This window comes from Oryza glaberrima, chromosome 7, assembly GCF_000147395.1.
Source record: "Oryza glaberrima chromosome 7, OglaRS2, whole genome shotgun sequence".
Lineage (NCBI taxonomy): Eukaryota > Viridiplantae > Streptophyta > Magnoliopsida > Poales > Poaceae > Oryza > Oryza glaberrima.
In genome coordinates this window covers 18,056,491-18,081,877 of record NC_068332.1, presented here as the reverse complement: position 1 = coordinate 18,081,877, position 25,387 = coordinate 18,056,491, and the positions used below count along the sequence as shown (strand labels likewise).

Genomic DNA, 25,387 nt, shown 5'->3' with positions numbered 1-25,387 from the left:
CATCATAAATGGCTCGTTCACCTACCGTTGAAAGAATAATTAACAGTAAATACAAACACTCTGCGAGCACCTGTGTCAAATCTAGAATTTGAACCTGAGTAGGCTGGTTCCATTACAAAGAACCTAACCAGTTAAGCTACACTCACTTTATTTACATTATTTATTTATCATAAGAGTGATCAAACTTCGTGTATCTCGAACAACTTCCAACCTGGAAGGCTGGAATGGTTGAATTGTGTTTGTCATTGTCATGCCATCAGCTCTATAAGGGCTCAATGCACATAGTTTGTACTAGGAAAAAACATACCCCTCCGTTTCGAAATATTTGACGCCGTTGACTTTTTAGCACATGTTTGACCGTTCGTCTTATTAAAAAAATTAAGTAATTATTAATTCTTTTCCTATCATTTGATTCATTGTTAAATATATTTTTATGTAGGCATATAATTTTACATATTTCACAAAAGTTTTTAAATAAGACGAACGGTTAAACATGTGCTAAAAAATCAACGGTGTCAAACATTTTGAAACAAAGGGAGTATATTAATATATGTTAATTGGATTTTCTACTACTTAAAAACAATTATTTTTAAAATTTTATTGCTTGATTATTTGTTACCGTGCAATCTAAATTCATTGCTCTACACACTCATTGACCGCTTTACTACATAGTCGCACACTATCCAACTCCAATATAAAGAGTTTAATCTTGTCTCCTAGCGCAGCAAAGAACACACCAACTTGATGCTACCACAATCTACTAGAATGGAATCCACCCATCTACCTTTTCCCCTTCTTCAGCCAGCCTTCTCTACCCTCAACTTGTCTTCTTTCTCGCCTAGTATCCCCGGCCGCTTCACCATTTTAATTACTGGTCCCTTCCTTTCCTCATTTTCATCACCATCTAACTCACCCGCTACCGACTTTTCATGTTTACTGCTCCCTCCGGTTCCATATTAACTGACGTTTTGGATAAGGTTGAGGTCAAACTTTTATAACTTAGACTATCAATAACTTTAAAAATATTTAGTTTAAAGGAACTAAAACAACATATATAGATTTGTCTTTTAAAGTACTATAATAAAAGTAAACATGCATTTATTTATTATATATATTATAATAGAAAATAAGGTCAAAGATGTATCTTATAGACCGTGCCATTGTCTAAAACGTCAATTAAAATAAAACCGGAGGGAGTACAGTATAAGGTAGTGCACCACACACAATGGACCATCGATATCTATCTCCTATTGATAGGTTACCATTAAAAATCTCGATCTTCAGTACCAGCTAAAAGTATCAGTAGTAAAGATGCATAATAAATCAAAAATAATATGGGATGTGGGATCCAAACTCAAGATGTCTCGTCTTGGTCCTCACGCGTGTTACAATCCCGCCTACTACACACATCTGACTTGGATAGAGATGCTTTCTTTTTAACTAACTCTAGAGACATCTTTAGTACCGTACACCAACTAGTATTAAAAATATCTTTAGTCCGAATTGGTATACCAACAGGTAGTAAAAATATATTTTTAGTACTGGTTGATAACATCAACTTGAAATAAAGATCCTCTAGCTTTAGTCTTGGTTGGTGTTACCAACCGGTACTAAAGATGCATTTTTAGTACCGGTTGATAACACCAACAGGAACTAAATATGTTTCTAGGGACTTGGACTTTTAGAAGCGGTTTTAAATGTAACCGAGATATTTGTGTTTTGGGGACGAGGATAAAAGATCGTTTCTCTAGTAGTGACTAGTGCAGTTTGTACAAATATCCAATCCCAAACCCTAATCTAGTCTCATGAGACAAAAAGGAGATCTGTACACCAGTTCAATTAAAAGGGAGGTGGTCAAGGCAGGAATCATGGTATTGATTTTAAAGTACAAATAGTGAACAAAATACACCCAAACGAGCGAAATGTTAGCTTGTACGTTTTATGGTGACGTTGACTTTTTGCCGTATTTTAATGTATGACGATGTTGACTTTTTAGATACATTTGACCATTCGTCTTATTTAAAAATTTTATGTAATTATCATTTATTTTATTGTGACTTGATTTATCATCAATGTTCTTTAAGCATGACATAAATATTTTTATATTTACAAAAAATTTAAATAATCTGAATGGTCAAAGGTTGGTTAAAAAATCATCGGCGGCGTCGTACATTAAAAGGAGTATATTGCAAGGCTCATGTCTTAATCACGTCAAAGCCGACTAACGTGGAGATGTACATCCACAATCAATTCAAAACGAAAGGAATATTGGAGGTGCGGTGATGGAGTCATGAGTGCATAACTATTCTTATTGCAATTTAGATCCTCGTGCTTATATTTACATATCCGCTAGCGTACATTAAATTGGAAATTTATTGAGATTCATGGGTTTTCCATCTGGCCTCATCGCTTGAGAGCGTATTAAAGAGGGTGTACACAAATGGTTGGGTGTCAGTGTGGTGGTATATGTGATGGTGGCGGCGTGTTGGTATGTGTGTATTTTTTTGGTATAATTGAAAAAAGAGTAAATTGCATTTTTTTTTATAATTGAAAAAAAAGAGTAAAATGCGGTTTGCACTGGCTTACTCCATCTGTTTCGTATTATAAGTAGCTTTGATTTTTTTAGTCAAATGTTTCTTTTAGTTTGAGCAAGTTTATAGAAAAGTATCGTTGTATTTATAATACAAAACAAACATATTACCAAAATATATTCAATGCTACACTTAATGAAACTAACTGGTGTTATAGATGTTGCTATTTTTTTTTCAAACTTGGTCAAACAAAAAAGTTTGACTAGAAAAAAAGTCAAACCGACTTAAATATGAAATGAAAGGAGTGTTTTTGTTTAAATTTGCGCCAGGTTTAGTAAATATGGCTTCCGTCCTACTCCCTCCGTTTCTCCCTCCATTTCACAATATAATTTATTCTAACATTTCCCAATGTTGATGCTAATGAATTTAGATAGATAGATATATAGTATATAGCAAAAGGCAAATTACACCGTCCTAGTTGGTTGTCTTCCGTCCTAGCAAAGCAGGTTCGCTTGTTAGACTTTTCGGAATCAAACCAAGAGAGGAAATGGAACGCTATCATTGAAAGAGAAAGTGGAACGTTCGCGCGTGTGATTAATCACGAACGTTCGCGCATTAGTCGTTCCGGTTCCGCGTCTTGGGTGCCGGGTTTGACTCCGGCGCCGCGTTCTCCTTGATGCTTGTCGCCATGCTAGCGATGCAAATGAAATGTGGGACTTTCTTGATAATTTACTAATGTTCACGTTGTCACTCTACGCATCTTGTGATGAGAGAAGGGCGTTACTGAAACTCCAGCCAGGGTTAGCAAATGCGACGATAACAGGTCAAAACTTGTGGTTATATACCTATATATGCGAGCCGGCTTGAATTGGTAGAATTCAGTAAGATTTGCTAGAATTCGACGAATTTGAGCGATAGACAGTTTATAAACATTCCCAATACTTATCGCTGATCCTACCGGGATCACATTTTGGTTCCCTTCGAATTTGTAAAACTTTGAATATAAACCTAAGTTTTGCAAATTATTACTACCCCGTCCCAAAATATCGTAATTTCTAGCTATGCTTGTAGATATATTTTTATCTAAATTCGTAAGTTGTTATATTTTGAGACGGATGAAATAATATTTATGTGAATTCATTTTTCAAAAAGTATTTAGCCAAAAATTTAGGTGGCTTCAATCATTAAAAGCAAACTAGAAAGGTGCCCGCGCATCTTATATAATGTAAGTGAAATTTTATTGCGGATATTTTTTGTGCGGGTGGATTTTTATTAAAATATCTTGTATTATGTTCTAAATTAAATTAAACTTATTTTGTGTGCTGTGGACACTGGTTATTCTATTTTTAATTATCCTTGCAATATATAAATTCTAAAATAAAATTACTTGAGATCATGCGGTTTTGAATTGATGAGAAAATATCGTGTCGAATCATTAGAGGTGGTTCATATGAGAAAATTTAGGGTATTTTAACTCGTCAGAAAGATATCATACAACCCCAAAAGAAATCCAATAATATCTTTTTTGTTTGATTGTATTTTAAAATTATATATATTTTCATTCTAACCATCCTTGTAAAATGTTTGAATTTTTTTTACTAAATATGGGTTTTAAATCCAGCAACATTTGTGCAATTTTCAATTTATGTTATATCCATTTTTATTTTTTTTCTTTTGGATACTTCTATGAATCATCCTTGAAATGACTTGATCTTTGCAATTTGGGACGAAAATATTAGTGCATATAACTTGTCATGTGGTAAAGGCATACATTCTAAATTTTCTCTTATGAAATATTGAAGTAATAGATATAGTATATTTAGCTAATCATCACTAAAGTGGATTGTCTTATAACAAATACATGTTTCTAGATTGTTCTCCGTTAAAACTTTACAATGTACTGTAGCAAGTTTAACAAAAAAATAAAAAAATGGACATGGTCTTTAATTCCTATAAGGAACTGACTTGATTTGCTATGGCCACAGCAAGGTTATTCTACTGTTAAGATTCCTAGGTACAACCCACATGATTATCAATATGATGTTCAACCAACCACACTTTCTAACCTGTTGTCTATATTGCTAGATGAATACCTGCTATGATTAGTGACTTCATAGATCATATGTGTAATTCGGACACTATGATCATCTTTCTTAAAAGTATTTATTTATCTCCTAAAAAGATCATTTTAAAAGTATCAAGATTAATTTGTACAGGTATGTAGCCCTCATATGCATGTTAAGAGAAATTAATTAAGTTGGTACAAAGTCGTTAGATGCATAACGGGATATAAGTAATAGATGGAGGTCCATTTGTGCTTTTTTTTTGCCCATATGGATAATTTTAATTGTCAAGGAGATAAAAACAGAGAGAAGAATGGCGCACGCTGTACACAGGTAGGGAGGGAGGGAGGTTTGGGATGTTTTTCTAAATGATTAATCTAACAACCCAAAATAATGTGTCATATGTTTATATTGAAACCGATAGTTGGATGTTTTGTTTTTTTAAGAGCATATGTAAGATGTGTAATGAACTTTTAACACTGCATGCCGCAAAGGAGTGAGGGAAGGAGGTTTAGGGTGTTTTTTTAAAAAATATATATCTAATGACCTAAAATAATGTGTCAATCCATTCAAAATATGTGTCCATCGATTTATGTCAAATCCGATGGTTGGAAGTTTTTTTTCCCAAAATTTCTAAGATTTTTCTTTAATTTAAGAATGTTATATAGCAGCTTAGAAGCATTTATAAGATGTTCAATGGATTTTAACACTGCATGGGAGTGAGAGGGAGGGAGGGAGGGAGGTTTGGATTATTTTCTTATTAAGAAAATTAACAAATCGGTACCGAATGCTTTGTGTGTTTTTAAGATTTTTTAGTATTTTTCTTTAATTAGTAGTACCATGTAGCAGCTTAGAAGCATTCATAGTATGTTTAGAGTTACAAAGCGAGAGCTGCTAGACCTAATAGGTGGAGCTCTATCTGTGGTGTTCTTAATGTAAAAATAATTTTGATTTTAATTTGTCATGAAAACAGCTTGTCGGTACCTACGCGATGGGGAGGTTCCGGATGTGTTCTTTTTTAAGAAAAAAAAAGATCTAACCTTCTAAATAAAATAATGGATCACCAATTTAAATAAAAATCGATGGTCAGATTAGAGTGCCACTTGACAACTTAGAAGCGTTTATAAGGTGCCACTTGGTGTCTTAGGTGTATTTGTAGGATAATGAACTTTTAGTACATAATATTTTTTTTCTAAAATTTCTAAGATTTTATTTAATTTAAGCATGTCAAATAGCAGCTTAAAGGTATTTATAAAATATGTAATGGTTTTTAACACTGCACGGGGGTGGGGAGGGAGAGAGGGGGGAGGGAGAGAGGTTTGGGATTTTTTATTAAAAAAAATCTAACATCCTAAATCCATCAATTTAAGTACAAATTGAATTTCTGCTGCTTTGTATTTTTTAAGATTTTTTAATACTTTCTCTAATTTAATAACACCACGTAGCGATTAAGAAGCGTTTGTAGGATATTTAATATGACAGAGGGAGAGCTGCTAGACCTAGTAGTTGGTTTAATTGTATTTTTTTTTTGCCTATAAGAATAATTTTGATTTTAGTTTCTCATGAAATAGAAAATAACAAAGGAAAGATAGAAGGGAAGTACACGTACAGTAGATACGTACGTTTGTACGTTGGTACCGTATATGTTGGTTTCGGATGTTTTTTTTACAAAATAGATCTAACCGTATAAAACAGTGGGTCCATCAATTTAAGTAAAAATAGATGGTTGGATTTCTATTTATTTATTAGAGTGCCATTTGGCATGTTGAGAGCGTTTAGAGGGTGACATTTGGCAATTTGAAAGTGTTTATAAGAAATTTAATGGACTTTTAGTATATAATAATAGATGTATCTTCCAGGAAAATCAAATCAATGTTTTCTACTAGTGTGTATCCAATTTTCTTACTTCCATTGCAAGTACATATCGGAAATACCGAGAGAACGACTTGTTGACAATGAATGCATCGTTTATAAAAAAAAAAAAAAGTTAAGTGGTCATACGTGCGAGCACCCATATTGAATCTAAGAATCGAGTGGGTTGATTAAAAAAAAAACCTTACCAGTTAATTTGCGCTCACTTCGCTACTTTGATTGTAGTGTGGTGTTCATTGTTAGTATCAGAATATACTGATAATCTAGACGTGGCTCCAACAGAAAAGAAATATATCTTATTCATTGACCAAGTTTATGAAAGGCAAAGCAAGTCATAATATAACAAGGATGCATAAGCGATCACAAAAAAAAAACAAAGTTAAAAAATACGATATATGCACCGACCATCATGTTAATCACTTTCAAAGGTTCTTGCACGAATTCAGAATGTTACTCGATTGTTTCGACTTTTGACAATACGGGTTATAGCTTGAAATTTTTTCAGACGGTTCTCGCAAAAAGGATAAAAACAAGCAAGCGGAATCCTTCAAAAATCAAAATACGTCATATACTTTATACTCGTTCACACAAACTTTTTACACAGGAATTTCACATAACTTATATAATTCAATTAATTTCAGCAAGCGGAGATATAAATTTCATTGTTGAAAAAAAAAATCCACATGTAAGCTTCTTCCATTTCAAAGAGACGACAATACGACATCTTCTTACATTTTCAAGAGGCGACATCCCATCAAATTATCAACCTTATCCATGAGGAATGTGGTGGTAGGAGCATGCCCAACAGCTTCCTTTCTTGATTCCCTATCCTCAGATTTAGGAAATTTTGGTTAAAAATCGTCTCCAACCGAATTCCTATCCTATCTCCCAATAGATCTGGTTCCCAACTCCGGATATATCGTACCTCACTTCTGGGGAGCGAATTTTATTCCCAATCGCGCTCATCTCTCCATCTCGCACGCGCACGGCGAAGAATGTTCGCGCCCTCTTCCTCCTCCTCACGACCTTGTTCCTCCGTGGCAGCGTGTAACATTCCGGCCCAGGACTTAATAGGATTAATAGAATACTCATATCAATAAGTTGCAACTTCTTTTTTCGGAAGCCGATCTCGAAAGAACTCTGAGGTTAAGCGTGCTTAGCTTAGAGCAATTTCAGGATGGATGACTGATCGGGAAATTCTTCCCGATTGCGCATGAGTGAGGACAAAGTGTGCAGAAAAGACCTGTGTTGGTTTGTGAGGGAAGTCTATGACCTATACCGGATGTAAGCGGGCCCGGCCCCGGCCTGGGAAAGGCAGGACGTTACAAAATGGTATCAGAGCCGACCTAAGCGGGCCCGGCCTCGGCCTGGGAGAGGCGGGACGTTACAAAATGGTATCAGAGCTGACCTAAGCGGTTTCACAGGCGCGTGTGTCGCAGTTGCGCAGACATGGTGCGCATGGCTAGTGTGGACCCGGAGTGGTCACACAGTATGGCACATGCGTTGGCACTGGACACACGGACGTGGCCAAGAGGGGACGCCTGGGGTTGATCGACGGGGGCGTCGATCTCTCTTAACGGGGTGAGGGTGTAACATCCCGGCCCAGAGCTTAATAGGATTAATAGAATACTCATATCAACAAGTTGCAACTTCTTTTTTCGGAAGCCGATATCGAAAGAACTCTGAGGCCAAGCATGCTTAGCTTGGAGCAATTTCGGGATGGGTGACCGATTGAGAAATTCTTCTCGATTGCGCATGAGTGAGGACAAAACGTGCTTAGCTTGGAGCAATTTCGGGATGGGTGACCAATCGGGAAATTCTTCCCGATTGCGCATGAGTGAGGACAAAGTGTGCAGAAAAGACTTGTGTTGGTTTGTGAGGGCAGTCTATGACCTATGAAAGCTACCGGATGTAAGCGGGCCCGGCCTGGGAGAGGTGGGACATTACACAGCGCCATCAGCGACAGGCTCTTCCATGGCGGCGGCGGCCTCTTCCTCGGCGGCAGCGGCGCCGATGACATCGTCCTCAACGGCGGCGGCCTCTTCCTCCGCGACGTGGAGCGCATCCCCACCCCCAAGATCCCCGCCATGCCCGTCCAGGCCTCCTAGATGCTGTTCGACGTCGCCGAGTCGGCGCGGCGTGGCGCGGCCGGCGGAGCGCACCACCGGGGCGGTCGCTCCTATCAGTGCTAATTCCTCCTATATATATGTAGCAGTTATTTACTTTGTCCAGTGTTAATCTAGATACATTGCATCCATTTTGAAGAAATGAGACATATATGAACTAAATTTCATTGCTGTACACTGCCTTGGTTGTGTAGAGAAGCTTGTTGTTTATGTGCTGCAAGCAAATATAATGGTTTCAAGTCTGTCTTTCATTCAATCATTTATTTGGCATGAACAGGGAAAATGGATGGAAGTGGGCATTTTACAAACTTGATAAATGAGGGTGGTCGTACTTTTGCTGCTTAAATAGCTACTGTTGCTGCTTGTACTGGTGAATGCTGCTGCTGCTGAAATTGCTGCCTAAATAGCTCTTGTTGCTGCTGTGTGATGGATGCTGCTGTTGTTGCTGCTGGTGGTGGTGAATGCTGCTGCTGCTGCTGTGTGATGGATGCTGCTGGTGGTGGTGAATGCTCCTCCTGCTGCTGCTGATAGGATGCAGGAATTCGTGATGCTGCTGCTGCTGCTCCTGGCATATATGCAGCTGGAATGTTGTTGCATATATGTAGATTGGCGTTGAGGAGGGAGATCGGCATCGAGGCAGGGAGACTGGGGCGACGTCGGGGCGGGAGGTGCGCCAGGAGGGGAAGGTGCGGCGTCAGCGCCAGGAGGGGTTGGAGCGGCGAAGGCGCCAGGAGGATATCGCGATGGTATTCCGTGATATTTTACGTGTATGTATTCAAATATTTTCCGTGATATTCTATATATCCAATTTTACGTGTATGTATCCAAATATTGAACATATACCCAAATATTGAATATATATACCTAATATGTCGTTGGTTTTGTTCATGGATAAGGATCCGATATGTCGTTGGTTTTGTCCATATAGAATAAAAAAATCATTATCCATGAATAAAACCAACGACATATTGGGTATATATATTTAATATTTGGGTATATGTTTAATATTGGGTATATATAATAAAAAAAATCCTTATCCATGAACAAAACCAACGATATATTGGGTTTATATATTCAATATTTGGGTATATGTTCAATATTTGGATACATACACGTAAAATTGGATATATAGAAAATATTTGGGTATATACCTTGATGAGAAGTATATATACACAAGTCTTTAAATGGGTTATATATCCAATAGTAAGAGTCCTGGTACGTCACACATACTCTATACCAGTATAATATTATGGAGATGGTCCCACATACTCGACGTGCATATATAGCAAAAGAAATGATGTATGGTATAGAATTTTAACAAACTTTTTTTTTTTGAAAAACACATGGGTGTACCTAAAATATAGGTACATGATTCCTGGAATATATGTCACGTAAAATTAATTTATTCACCAAACACAACCGATTTGTTTTAGTTATGTTGACACGATTATACTTTGGAATACATGCGTACGTATGTCGTGTACCCAAAGTCACGAAGAAAATTATTATTTCAGATACGTTCACACGAATTGCCTGAGTATATTTACCTTCCTTTCATTAAAAAAATACTATACAAAAAGGTTTCATTTATAACCTTTTCACACTATATACGGAAATAAATGACATATACTCAATCGTGTGCATGTGATTAAACATCATTACCATCCATAATTAATTACGTCTATGATTAAGTATATCTGATTCCATATATCAGAAACTACTAATGGGTAGACCTGTTAATATTATATCCACATCAACTAATTTAATCAGAATCAAATCTAACGGTGATTAGAATTGGAGCCCATACACCATGGTGCCCCAAATGGGCATCCTCTCTCTCTATATGTGTGTGTGGGGGGGGGGGGGGGGGTGGGGGAGGAGGGGTGGGTGGTATCAAATATAACGCAGTCCAATCTGACTATCCATTAAAAGAAATTGCTCAAAGCAAGAGCAGTATACTTGAAAAAAACAAGCGCGTGTACTGTAATTCCTAAAGAGGGGCTTAATTTAACTTGCGTACTTTTGTACAATTGAACAAAGGCCATCGCACGAAGTACGGACGGCCGCGATCGATCGATCAGCCCACGTGGACGGTGGAGGTGCACTGGGGCGACGTGGTCTCCTTCCTGAGCGGGTACACCGTGACGCCGCACGTCACCACGGAGCTCGCCCTGATCTTGAGCACGCCCAGCACCACCGCCTTCCCCGCCACCGTCGTCGCCGTCTCGAACGGCAGCGCCCCGGCGATCCCCTCCAGGGGGAAGTACGGCGACGAGAACACCTCCACGGCGTCCACCTCCACCACCGCCCTCACCTCCGCCGACGCCCGCGCCCCGACCTCCCCGCGCGGCACCACCGCCTCCCCCACCGCGTCGCCGTGGTACCGCACCACCGTCACCACCTCTCCGTACTCGAACGCCGCGCGGTTCGGGTTGTACGCCGCCACGGCCACGTCGAAGGTCAGGTTCAGCGCCGGCGATGGGATGAGGGCGAAGGCGGAGACGCGCGTGCCGACGACCGTCGCCGTCACCCGCGGCGGCCGCGGCCGGAGCACGGTGAAGTAGAGCGCGGTGAAGACAGCGGCGAGGACGACGGCGGCGGCGAGCGCCGCGCCGCAGCAGATCAGCGCGGGCTTCCTCCTGGCGGCCATGTCCCCCGGCGGCGAATTTGGCGATTAATTGACGTGCTAATTATTTTTTCTTGATTTTTTTTGGGGGATTAATATGCATGGAAGAAGGGGAGAGAAGGGTTGCCATATGTAAAGAAGGGAAGCTGCATTGGAATTTCAGCTGGTCTTTGTTATTTTCCTTTCTGTTAATTTGGGGCTTTGTACATGTTTATAATTAATTTGCCTTCTAATTTATTTAGTTTTCTTATCGTTGGTGTCCGTTTTGGAATTAATTTTGGAGATATGTGAGCTGATGGAAGGATTCTGTGGAGATTGTGAGGGGCAATATCTTCTTATGATATATGATTTGCTATATATATTTCCTTGTTCTTTTTTCAGCCACACATCTGATTTAATTTGTGTCTGATTTGTTCACCATTTTTTTTTTTTTGGAATAAGAGGGCTTACTGATTTGTTCTTTTACGAAAGTTAAGGTCATTTCTGTCATGCCTCTAGGTCCAAGAAGGTAACATACGAGTACATGGGGAAACTGGAGTTTGGTAACAATATTTTTTAAGGTTAATTTAGTTAATGAATTTTTTTGAGATAATTTAGTTTATGAATTTGTGATATCGGCTCATTATGCAATTAAGGAAGGAATTTATGATAGTAAACAGCACCAATATAAGGGCCCAAAACAACATCATAGCACAGCCGCCTGTCTCAAAATTGAAGGGTGCTACACTGCCGCATGTTTATTCAACTCTTGGCTCACAGTCTGAACTGTGTCGACAACGACGTAACGCATTGTGCCTTTTGCCGTCGTCGTCATTGTTTCGTCCGTTTTACCCTTTGTTTACTCGATCGATCGATCGTTCCGTGTGCAATCGAAGAAAAAGTCTTTTTCAGAGTTTGGACAGTAAGACAAGTTCAGAATTAAGCAAGAAATTATAAAATTAAACTCGAGTCCTGACACGACGTGATGCAAAAAATTCATCATTTAGTTGGGTATCCTTTTTGTACTCTTGGTCACTACGCTCTAGCTAGCTCAGTTTAATTGTAATCCGACGAGATTATATTATGTTGCCTTGTTATGTCGAACGAAAGCTCAGCCTCTGAATCTCAACCTCTAGAAGCAAGAACACTGATGGACACAGCAGAAGCTGTTCGCGTCGGTGTCACCGATGCGTTTAAATTTGGCTCATCAAAATGTTATAATTTAAAACTTATATATTTAATTATAGCCAAAATTAAAATTGTTAACTACTCCCTCCATTCTAAAATATAAGAACATGGTACGAGATTTAACACTAACTCTCTCTGTCCCATAAAAAAGAATCTAGTACTGGATGTGACATATTATAGTACTATGAATCTGGACAGATGTATGTCCGGATTCGTAGTACTAGAATGTGCCACATTCGATACCAGGTTGGTCAGACTGTATCATTCTCGTATTATATTTTAGGACGAAGAAAGTAAATGAGAACTGAAGGAATGCATATATGTATATATATACACTCAAAAATTACAAAATGAAACACTGTAAAAAGTACTCCAATAAATAATAAAGTTTGTGACATGTGTAGTGTAGTGCAATACTACGTAGTACGTGTGTAGTTTAGCTAGTCATAGCTAGGAACAGAGTTACGTGCGCCACGGGCGCCGGATGGCTCCGACGAGACGGTCTCCGTGGCCGTGCGGACGGTGGAGACGCAGCGCGAGGTGCTCTCGCCGTGGAACACGTACATCTGCACGAAGCACACCACCTCCACGGACACGCTCACCTCGAACGACCGGAGCACCAGCGCCTTCCCTTCCACGGTGGTCACCGCCACGAACGGCAGCACGCCGGCGGCCGCGTCGTGCGCGAAGTGCGGGCTCTCGGCGACGCGCACCACGTCCACCGCCGTCGCCGGCTCGATCAGCCGCGTCGACCTCGCCTCCACCTCGCCGCGGGGCACCACCGACGCGCCCACGCGCTCGCCGTGGTACGTCACCGACGCCAGCGACTCGCCGTACCGGTACGCCGAGTTGCTCGGGTTGGTCACCACCACGTGCACGCCGACGGCGGCCTTCAGCTTCGGCGGCACGAGGCTGAAGAGCTCGATCGTCACGTCCACCGGCGTGGCCACCACGCGCGGCGGACGGGGGCGGTAGACGAGGTAGAGCGCCAGCACCAGCGCGCCGAGGACGGCGACGGCGGCGAGCAGCAGGCAGCACGCCCTCCTGTGCGGCTTCGTCTTCGTCTTCTTCCCCTCCGTCATCGATCGATGCTAATTAAGCTACTTTAGCTAGCTCTAGCTGATGATGATGATCTTGCTGATCAGCTCGAAGAACTCGTGATCGATCGAATTTTGTTTATCTTGATGTATATATGTACGTTTTCTTGTGCTGGTCAGTGTGTGGGGGGGAAGGATGATGATTATGGTTTGAGTTTATATTTCGTCTGGTTTTTGTTTGCATGTCCTGGGCAACGTTCGAGCTTACTTGATTCTGGGTTTTCAATTTGGTTGTTTGGAAATTCGTGTGCATATCTTGGGAGAATGGCTTGTAAGCAAGGGCGTTTTACCCAACTGCGATCAACAGCACGGATTATGTGTGTGTGTATGTATATATAAACCGCCATGCACGGTATTGATCGCATTATGGTGTAATTTGCCTTTTGCTTCTGAATTGGCTGCAGTGGCATGGATCCAATTTGAAAAAACAGCAGTATACCACTGGGGGCACAAGCATTAAAGCAAAGCAATACTTACCAAGAATAATTTTGAGCTGACATTCACTAGATTCAGAGTACAGTACTTGTATATCTGGGAAACAATTACCAGAATTCAGCGTATTGCACTTGCTTGTTTTGCCATGTTTAGTTCCCAAAAGAAAAACTTTTCACCCATCACATCGAATGTTTAGACACATACATGAAGTATTAAATGTAAATGAAAAAAAACCAATTGAACAGATTGCATGTAAATTGCGAGACGAATCTTTTAAGTCTAATTGCGCTATGATTGAACAATGTGGTGTTACAGTAAACATTTGCTAATGACGAATTAATTAGGCTTAATAAATTCGTATATGTAATTTGTTTTGTTATTAGACAACGTTTAATTCTTTAAATGTGTGTCCGTATATCTAATGTAACACCACAAAACAAAAATTTTAGCCATCTAAACCAGCCCTTTGATTGTAGAACATAGAACAAAAAGGATGTCAGACAGTAACATCGTGCCACAAAAGCGAACTTAAAAATTGTGGTTACCGTAGATGAATTTTGAGACGGAAGACAAATCCAGAGTAACGAGTAATGACAGGTGCCATCACAACAGTAAACAGAGTAACACAACACAAGTCTGGACGAATTAACGTAGGGTATAGTTAACAAGGATCCACTGTCTTATTGTTCTTACGAAGTCGTTTAGCAAAACAGTGAGGTCCCTACCTACTATTACTATATATCATGACCCCAACTTCTCCTCCTCTGCCAACCCACTACCCTCTTTCACATCTTGATATATTAAGAATTCCTACCCTGGTATAACAAAATAATGACTAAAACTAGTGCAACCACTAAGCTTGAGGCTGCTTCTGAAGAATAATCTTGTTGTTCAAATGTTCTTCCCAAGCTCGACCTTCTTAACCAGCCGCAAGGTGTTGTGGAAGATGGAATCCAGTATTCCAGCAACCTAGAATTCGCATGTCATTTCATTAGCCATGTACACTTGATGGATTCAGAGAAAAGGAAAAGATAAAAAAAGGGTGTGTGCTCTCACCGTGAAAACTCCTCCAATGATAGCACAAACATTTGTGATGAAATGGGAGAAGGATTTTGGAAGTTCAGTTACCAAGACCTTGGAAGTGATGATAAAATAAGAATTAGTTTTTCTTTCAGTTATGAACCAAACGAAGAAAAGGTGAGATGCCAACCTGCATGGGAGAAGGTTCAAAATGGAATTTCACAACAGGAACATAGAAGCTGTGCACCAAGCTGCTGTGCGCTGTGTATTCATACTCCTCAACCAGTTTCAATTCCTTTGATGATCTCAGTGTAACAAGCTCAGTTTTCACAATTTGCAGGTAATGCTCAATCTAAGAATGACAAAAAACAAAAACTATGTTACTCCATAAGAAACCAGAAAATTTAGTGCTGGAAGGCATGCCTGCTGTAATCATCTTGATAACAAAAACAAAGCAAAATTTAGGGACTTACAGTAACGTTGGCATTGACATCACCATGCTTAACAATGTAGGATTGACCAGCTAATCTATCATGGTGGCCACCAACATAGGGAGTTAGTCTTTTCAGTTCATTAAACATCTTTGCCGATAGCCTTTTGCCAAAAGAGAACTGTGTTACGTAGTGGGAAACATTTATCTGGGATGGATCAAAGGAGTGGGAACCAGATCGAGCTGAGATTACAACACTCCCAGGGACCTGATAAAGAGGAACCAGAAATCAAATACCACAGATAGAGATCATCATCAACACTACAACTATTACACCTCAGAAGTTCATTTACCTTTTTTACCCGCACAAAACCTTCTATTCTGCATCCACTGGTCAATGGAGCAGGGCGTTTTGCAGGATCAACAGTCTTATTGGATTTGTTCTCCAAAGCTAGAACATGGGCATCTTTTGGGATGTTTGCAACATAAGTTTCCATTGCCTGAGGCCCAAAAAAATATGTCAGGAATTTTATCCACAATTTGACAAGACCATGAACAAAGTCAGTGATTTACAAGCAAAGGATAGTTAGCCTTTTGTTCTCCCTAGGAAAATGGGGACAATACCTTTTACAGGTAAGCTAAAGCTTAGGGTGAAGAATATATCATGCAGTACATCAAGAAAAATAAGTGGGTAACAGAATATACATACCGCTACTAAACTCTCAGTATCACGATCGCCGTAGTATGATTCATGATCATGGTGACCCTGGTTTTCCCTGCACAAATGTCAATTTGTTTGTTTCTGGAACATGAGCAAAAAAATAATAATAATACAAGTCTTGCGCCACAGGTTAACTCTCAGTAGAGTATCCGGAAGACTGTAAGATTTACTTGAACTTACTTAAGATCACTCCCTTTACGGAAAATGCGAATGGATGGATAACCTTGTATATGGTGCCTGCATTTAATAAATTAAAACAATGAACTGTAGTCCTTAATTTAATGACGAACAAGCATAACAAGAGCACATATAATTAGGTAAAACTAGTGGGAGAACAATTTAAGGCTTCTATTGAGGAGTTGTGGTTCACATCCAATGCGCATAGCTTGAAATGTTACTATGTGCATCAATGGCAATGGCACTATCACACAGAAACCAGTGTCATCAGAAGCAGAATGGCTCATTTTCTTATAAAAACATGGTCAGTAACAATTAGGGTTGTGATCTATGGAATAAAGGCTTTTGAATCATTCCAAATGCAAACAAGTCCAGAAGGCATAAGCATCCACTGAACCAGGATAAGAGGACACAAACACGAATAGCTCATGAAAGATGTGGCATAATAATGACACTTTGTTGGGGATATTAAAAACTAATTAACTAAATTTCTCTTGGTATATGGATCAAAAAGGGATTTGTAAAGTTCATGTTGCAGCCTAAATATGCTTTGTCCTTGTTTTGGATATGAATAATAATTAAGTACAGACGAACCTCCTACACAAGTCAATTTCTTCAGTGCAGTCAACCTTGGCAAGAATGATTCTGCCATCCATTTCAGGATCATATCTGCAGAAAAAAAAAACAACATGGTATAGATTAAACAGCACATTAAAACCAGAAAACACAAACAAAGAGAAACAGTATGTACCTCTCCCTCATTATTTTTGCAGTCTTCTCCCACGAAGGTTTCTGGAGGAAGATCAAGTAATTAGAAATGTCTCCATTTGTTAGTTCAATAAGTCGTGCCATACTTACATTACTTTACCAGCAATAATTTACTAATCATTTCCTTACAGATAGAGTAGCATATACTAGAAAATCACTAAATGCAAAGGAACAAGATGAATTCTAACCAATCGATTGCTCCAGTAACACCAGGGGGCATAAAAATTAACAACCAAAACAGGATACCTGAAAAGGAAGTGCATGATAATAATCAGTGGAAACAATATTTGGGCTCCGAAACAATACAAGAGGGATTAACTAGATATACCGAACGGCACTTCAAGGAAAAATACTTGAGGCAGGTAAAAGTGAAGATTATCACCAATTTGCCATAGACAATCTGGTTGAAGTGATTGGAGCTATGAATATAAAGTACATTTCTCCATGAATGTGAAGGAGAAAGAAGACAGCATACATGAATAATAGGTTGACCGTTGATATGGTATTGAAACGCACAATTGCTAAAATGCTATATGTTATGTGTTACGGATAGGTGGATATTGAAATACATATTTGAATACTTACTGGTGTGAATAGCTATCAAAATTGCGAGAGGACAAGGGAACTGAACCATCATCATGGTTTTCTTCAACATCATCTCCATGTTTGCTGACCGTAGGAATAGGTCCTGGGTGGAACTCGGATCCAGTAGGCACTAAATTCCGATCAATTGAATATTTGCGAACAGTTTTCGTTATGTTCAATCTGTTCTGCATGTGTTTTGAACAGAAACTTTAAGGTTAAACCAGCATGGAGAAAAACTCGAGCTACAAAAGGCAAGATATGATCAAGAAATGCTTATAGATAGAAAGTTAGTTAGGAATTTAGGATAGGTTTCATTCTTTTGACATGCACAGAACTTTACAAAAACTGATAAATTGTCATATTTCGTATTTTTAACATTGGTGTAAAATATACATGTAGAGCTTACTTCCTCCGTTTCACAATGTAAGTCATTCTAGCATTTTCCATATTCATATTGTTGTTAATGAATCTAGATAGATATATATGTCTAGATTCATTAACATCAATATGAATATGGGAAATGATAGAATGACTTACATTGTGAAACGGAGGGAGTACTTTTAAAAGCTAGTGGAAAGTTATTTGTAATGGCAAGTTAACAAGAAAATAAAGTCAACAATAGTTTTTATGGAACGTGCAAGACGAGCTTCATGTCCTTCAATGATATCCTCATTCTAGACGGCAGATGAACAAAAACAGAGTACATGAGGTCAAGTTAGAATCTTACTGTTCCCAGAACATCACTGACATCAACTGATGCAAATTCGCATGAAAGTGCAGGAAAGCTGTAAATCACAGAACCAGATCGTGAGCATCTACTAGAAAAACAAGGAAAAGTTGAGTCCAGCTTTGCTGATGTCATTCCATAGAAAACAATGGGCAACCAGCTAGACTAATGTAGATACCCTCCTATGCATTATCACATACAAATAAATGAGCAGTGCCTGACTAGTCCTTGTTTGCTGGAAAGCATCAATTTCAAGTATAAACAATGGCTCTCAGGTTCATATAGACCAAGGGTTGAAAGTGTTGAGTAAAAGAACAACATCAGAATTATTCTACAAACATATTACTACAAATGGTTGGATCTGGTAATTAGATGACCTTTGAAGATAAATGAATTAACTGAGAATCATATGTTTTTTTCCACAATGCACCAAATGAGTACAAATACATTGAAAAGAATGTACTGAGTGCCTGACATTAATTAACGCTGTGCTTTGCTGTTGCATATATAGTATTCCATTAAAATTAATCACAATAGGGATAAAATTACTACCAGCAGATTAGAGAATTAGGAAGACATTAGTTCTATGAACCATAATGATAGCAGTATTATCTATGTGATCATGAAGGTTCTTATTTTGTATTCTAACCTTATTACTTGTTGAGATGTGCAACATATGCCATAGAATTTACCTTAAGTTAAAATCTATCCGTAAGAACTCCCCATCTGAACTCCTATCAACAATCACAGATGTGCTAGTATTGACTGCTAAGTAATTACTCAGTTCCTGCAATAACAATTGAACAGATTTAGCTTTTCAGTTGAAATGAACCTTTAAACTAGTCTAAAGCTTGATTAAGGAATCAGCTCAGCATAGTGAAAACTATAGCACATTGCAAGCCTTAACAAGCAACAGCCAAAATTATGCATATGTTCCGGAGTAATTACAATATACTTGGGCATATACATTACTTAACTGCCACTTTCAAGGTTGGATGGACCAATTGATAATTCGGTCAAAAATATTCAACCAAAATAGGTTCAGTTAAGAATCTAGCCTATCATGAAGCTCTAATAGTCAATTGAAACAGATATCAGGAAAAACGAGCTATTCTCAATCATCAAATGAAACAAGCAAATCGAGACTCTACATTGATCCGGCGATAGCGATTAGCTACACTACAGCAGTTGGAATGGTAGAAGACAACTAATCTGCATATAAATAAATAAATGCTCTATCATTTTAGTATGGCTCTGTACCAAATTTCAGTCTACAATCACCAAATGGAACAGAAGAACAGTCCAACCATTTTTTGTTTGTTTCCCTAAAGACTGGAACCAGAGTGAAAAAATGAAATCTAAAAATAACAGTGCAATCGCTAATCCAACGAAAACTGACCATTCCAAACAAAAACACCATAGCTAGTGCTGCTACAATGGACAATCCAGCCCCAGATAGTGATGCCTCGGTCAAATCCCTAGGAATTTTCCTGCAAGCACGAAAAGGAAAAGCGCATCAACCAAATTACCCATCTCAGTAGAAAATACACCAGACATTACACTACTCGCAACGACCGCACGAATGGTCAATACCACCACATACGCCCACGCAACCCCGATTTTCTCGGTGCATCAACGAACCATCACAAACCATCTACTGCAATCGCCAGAACAGCCAGGCAAGAGAATTCACCCAATCCGAACCCGGACCAGCACCCCCAGCCGAGGACCGCGTCGAAATCCCCCCCGCGCGCGCGCGCACAGGGAGTACCATACCAAGCAATGGAGGGAGAGAGAGAGAGAGATCGGGAGTGGAGGGGACCTGTAGAAGTCGACGGACTTGAGCTTGCTGGAGGAGATCATGGCTGCCGGCGGCCGGGCCCTCCTCCTCGCCGGTGACGAGGTGGGGGTGGGGGGAAGAGATCGGGGCGGCGCGTGGAGAGATCTGGAAGGAAGGAGAGGGAAAGGGAGGAGGAGAGAGGCGAGATCTCTGTGGGGGGTGGAAAGGGAGGAGGAAGAAGAGGCTGTCCGCCTCGCGTCGACGCTGCTACGGTGCAGGGTCGCGAGAGATTTGCCGGTTGTAACTGCAACTGCAATTGCTGCCCGCGTCGGTGTTCTTTTGTTTTCTTTTCTTTTTTTCTTTTTTTGATTGGAATAGGGCAGTATGCAAACGGGTCCATCCGCGAAACTAGTTGATAACCTATGAATTCCCTTGCCGTTTTCCACACCTAAAAAATAAAAAATGTAAGTGGATCAATCCATAAATCTGTTTATAGATTAAATTAGTAGATAAGTCATGAGTCAATCCACGGTTTAACAAACTAATTTTGCCTACAAGTGGATTCATGGGTTGATCCGTTAGAATCCTTATGACCGATTTTAGGGATGGGTAAATTGGAGTATTTTGGATAAGGCCATAGGATAAGAGTAATCTAATTGATTTAGAGTGATGTGGTGACAAAATAAGTAAATGATGATGATTTTGCAGCGGCATCTTTTAAAAAAAATTATTTTTCTGTAGCATTGAAATTGATGATATTTTGGTCCTACATGCCAATTGGATATGTAACAACTCATTAAATTAGAAAACATATGACTTGTATGATTTTTTTATTCAATTACACATTAGACACACACCCACACACACTATTAAATATGTAACACCATACTCACACACGCTCACGCATTATGTGAGCGCCTGAGTTTGTACTTCTTAAAAAAAAGAGACAAAAATCAATGGCACATCACTCATCTCACTAAAATTTTGTTGAAAGTTCACCTATATGTGTAGGCAAAATATAATATTCGTGGTATCAAGATTTTGAACCCTGGTGAATGGTGGAGTCATACGCCTATGACTCTATCACCATATAACTAGTGTTTTCCCTGCATGACACTTTTTAACCTCAAGTGCAGGATAATATTCACTAAATAAGTTTCACTTTGGACCACCTTTTATTACGATTGTTTCACTTTACATTACTCTTTAACTAATGTTTTCACTTTGAACTGGGTAATCTTACTTTGTGTCACTTTGGATCACCATCAACTCTTTTATCCATCTACATTAAACTTGTCATTTGTCAAATAAATTGTCTATATAAAGCGGTGGGAGTTCACTGACGAATCAGAGTTGGCGTACTCAAAATCATTCGTATGCTTGAAAGAGAGTAAAGGCAATCCAAAATGCAGCAAAAGTAAGATTACTCGATCCAAAGTGAAAACATTGGTTAAATAGTGATCCAAAGAGAAATACCGGTAATAAAAGGTGACCCAAAGTGAAATTTTACTAAACTTTTAAACTATCAATTTATGCTAAATTAAGTTTACAAAACCAATATTAAGTTCACAACAATATGTTACTTTCAAGGCAACGCAAATTTACGCGTATATACCACCTTTACTTTTAAACTAAAAAATGATATTCTATTGATGACCCTTTAAAGAAAATTTGCAACTGTATATGGCACCTGAATGGTTATGTATCAAGCATGAGAGGAATCCAATGGTTATTACTTTTCTAGATGTCATGGTTCAATGTACATTAAATTTTATAACAATAACTATATTTAGTGGATTGTAAATGCATATGGCATATGGATGGTTGAGATGAAAGCATGAGATGGATCAAAAAGCTACTATTTTCTAGATGTAGGGATGCAAGTGGGTAGTCCCGCTACCCGCATAAAAACCCGCTTGCTAGTGTATTTTTCGCATCATAGTACAAAATTTAGAAGAAAAATGAACTAGAAGTGGGATAAGCGGGACAAAAAAAACCCGCTTGCCCGCCCCACTTGCATCCCTATCTAGATGACATGGCTCAATGCATGTCAAGTTTATGGTTCCAACTATAGTAGGATATATAGATATAGATATCTAAATAATCTATATTTGTTCTATAGTAGTTGATGTGAAAATACAATACTCCATCCATCCTTAATTTTAAGGGATTTTAGTTGGATGTGGTGTATTCTAGTACTACGAATCTGGACATACTCTATGTCTAGATTCGTAGTACTAGGATACGTCACATCCAACCAAAATCCCTTATATTTAGGGACGGGGGGAATACTACATAACACTTAAGGCCTGTTTGGGGGAGCTTCTAGCTGCTGCAGCTTCTTCCAGAATCAGAAGCTCCCCCAAACAGTACAGCTTTTGGTCTAGATTCTAAGAAGCTGTAGTTGTAGAATCCAGAAAATGAACTATAAGTCAGAAGCTGGGAAACCTAGCTTTTCTAGATTCTCAGAAGCTGGCTACCAACCAGTTGCTTCTCAGAATCTTAAGCTCCCCCAAATATGCCCTTAGATTTTTTATGTATCAAACATGAGAGGGATCCAATGACTATTAGTGTTATAGTTCAATGCACATTAAGCTTTATAGCAATAACTATTCTTAGTGGATTGTAAATGCATATGACAAATGGATGGTTGAGATCAAAGCATGAGAGGTATTTTTTTATGGAAGAAATATCAAAACAAGTTCAAACACCACCAACCATTTATTAATGGTGATTTTGCCATCCAAATACCAGCATGTCCTTTTGACTTTTATGGTTTAAAATGCTAACTAGATGATTTAAGTATGTTTAAAACAAATTTTCGGTGCGGCAACAATATGTGCTACAACATGAAGACTGAGGAGGACATCCTCCACTATTACCCGCTGGCAAAGACGCCAAAGTCGGGCGGCGACCGTGTGAGCCTTTGAATAATCCCACCTTGCTTAGCTTGGGAGAAAGAAGCCACCTTAAAAGGGAGAGCCACCCTTCCCCTATTGGACTAGTCTTTTAGAGAGATTAGGCCTTTCCCCGAGTGGGTGTGCCTAAGAACTGTTGGGGTCCGGGCAACCTTAAGTTATTAGGCCTCGGCCGACCCCACCTGGGCCGGATTGTTATCATTTGATACGGCAACCTTAAGTTATTAGGCCTCGGCCGACCCCACCTAGGCCGGATTGTTATCATTTGGTATCAGAGCTAGGCCCTTGTTAAGAGGGTGGGAATGATGAGGACATCCTCCACTATTACCCGCTGGCAAAGACGCCAAAGTCGACCCCACCTAGGCCGGATTGTTATCATTTGGTATCAGAGCTGGGCCCTTGTTAAGAGGGTGGGAATGATGAGGACATCCTCCACTATTACCCGCTGGCAAAGACGCCAAAGTCGAGTGGCGACCGTGTGAGCCTTTGAATAATCCCACCTTGCTTAGCTTGGGCGGCGACCATGTGAGCCCACCTTGCTTAGCTCGGGCAGCGACCATGTGAGCCTTTGAATAATCCCACCTTGCTTAGCTTGGGAGGAAGAAGCCACCTTAAAAGGGAGAGCCACCCTTCCCCTATTGGACTAGTCTTTTAGGGAGATTGGGTTCCCGAGTGGGTGTGCCTAAGAACTGTTGGGGTCCGGGCAACCTTAAGTTATTGGGTCTCGGCCGACCCCACCTGGGCCAGATTGTTATCAAAGACTAAATTAAATAGCTCTTAAGAAAGTATTATAATTGGTTTTAAAAGTCGATGGATATAAGGAAAATCCCAACCTAGAAACTATATGGTACTTATCATACTCGCCATATCATATATCATATAGGTACTACGTATAAAAATTGTATGCCCAAAATGGTTTCTTCAAAATAAATTCTTATCTAATCTCATCTCCCTTGCTCCTTGTGTTAATTCTTGTTTCTTGCATAGAGCTGGTTTCTTTATCTTTTTTCCGTTATTCTTATTAACTCTTTTGCCACCTTAGTTTTTCTTCTTATGTCACAAGATATTTAATGCTATGGAAGCTAGCTGAAATAGAGGGTTGGAACTACCCTAACATATCCGGTTCTATAAGTGATATATTTCTAGGTTTACAGGTTGTGTGCTTTACTTATAAAAAAATATGGCATACACGGTTTCTTCCATATGCAAGCCCCATCGAATAAGGTCAAAAATCAGTTGTTGCTCGACAAAAATCAAAGTAGGCGATAGAAATGCTTGGTTGGGTCCAGCTAGCATAAAAGCAAATTTTTTTGGAAGAATTGAATATTGATAGTACTATATCTCTAGCTCTAACACAGTTGTACCTACATATATGGAACATATTCCTTTAATCATACATCAATTTCTAGTAGTACGTTACTTAGCACCGGTACTTATATTTATTACTAATTATTTTTTTAATTATAGATGATGTACCTATCAACGACGAGATACTTATAATGACTTTAAATATGTCAGATCAGACCTTGAAAGGTGTTCATATGGATAACGAGATACTTATAATGACTTTAAATATGTCAGATCAGACCTTGAAAGGTGTTCATATGGATAGAGCGTGTTTGTTTATAGAGTGAGTATTTGCGCCTAAATGTAATGTGTGTCAAGAAAAGAAATCCCAATTCCGACATCGTTTTTTAAAAGAAAACTGCAACCTGAGCAAAGACAAGGACAGTAAAAAAACAAACTTAATCTAGGATTTCAATGACGTCTACTGATCTTAGGGCCTATTCATTTTGGAGGAATTTAAACAAATAGGAATAGTAAAAGTGGAGGAATAGGAATGCATGAACACTTCAATCCATAGGAATTTTCCAAAAAGGTTTGAGTGGATGAAAAAGTGTCTATGTTTTCTCTCTATAACTTGTAAAAAAAACTTTGTTTCCTATACCTACATTCCTACTAACCGAATGATACTCATATGAATTAATCCTTAGGAATCCAAAACCTTTGAATTTCCTCCAAAACGAAAGAGGACATATTTTCATGAAAACGAGTTAAGTGTTTGAAACTCATAAAAATCATATCAAAAAGTTTCGTAAATTCATGAAAAAAAAATACTAGAGATAGGTGTAGATATGAAATACATTCTCACCAAATCTCAACTCTAAACTCAACTTCGTTTAAGAGGGAAAAAAAGACAAATTTCAGGTGAATAGTAAGAGGACACTATTCACCTGAAATTTGTCTTTTTTGTTACACCTAAATAAAGTTAAGTTTGAACTGGAGAATTGTGAAAATGTATTTTATATCTACACCTATATGTAGTTTTTTTTCATAAATTTAT

The 25,387-nt window shown here is 39.0% G+C and overlaps 3 protein-coding genes across 3 annotated transcripts; all 3 read right to left on the bottom strand.

Moving 5' to 3' along the window:
• Window positions 1-10,571: 10,571 nt before the first annotated feature.
• Window positions 10,572-11,374, bottom strand: LOC127780595 (uncharacterized). The gene has a single exon (XM_052307517.1). It carries the CDS (start codon window positions 11,240-11,242, stop codon window positions 10,670-10,672), a length of 573 nt encoding a protein of 190 aa, XP_052163477.1. The 5' UTR covers window positions 11,243-11,374; the 3' UTR covers window positions 10,572-10,669.
• A 1,239-nt stretch (window positions 11,375-12,613) lies between these two features.
• On the bottom strand, window positions 12,614-13,748 carry LOC127780590 (uncharacterized). Its single transcript, XM_052307512.1, has one exon. The coding sequence runs from the start codon at window positions 13,465-13,467 to the stop codon at window positions 12,826-12,828; it is 642 nt and encodes a 213-aa protein (XP_052163472.1). The 5' UTR covers window positions 13,468-13,748; the 3' UTR covers window positions 12,614-12,825.
• An 806-nt stretch (window positions 13,749-14,554) lies between these two features.
• LOC127779923 (protein disulfide isomerase-like 5-4) lies at window positions 14,555-20,448 on the bottom strand. The gene is made up of 15 exons (XM_052306857.1): window positions 20,168-20,448; window positions 19,745-19,835; window positions 19,038-19,132; window positions 18,346-18,403; window positions 17,619-17,803; window positions 17,222-17,279; window positions 17,017-17,057; window positions 16,860-16,934; window positions 16,269-16,325; window positions 16,077-16,143; window positions 15,721-15,867; window positions 15,411-15,635; window positions 15,128-15,289; window positions 14,974-15,051; window positions 14,555-14,886 (listed from the first exon to the last, which is right to left on the bottom strand). Exons 1-15 carry the CDS (start codon window positions 20,206-20,208, stop codon window positions 14,809-14,811), a joined length of 1,458 nt encoding a protein of 485 aa, XP_052162817.1. The 5' UTR covers window positions 20,209-20,448; the 3' UTR covers window positions 14,555-14,808.
• Between the last annotated feature and the right edge of the window lie 4,939 nt (window positions 20,449-25,387).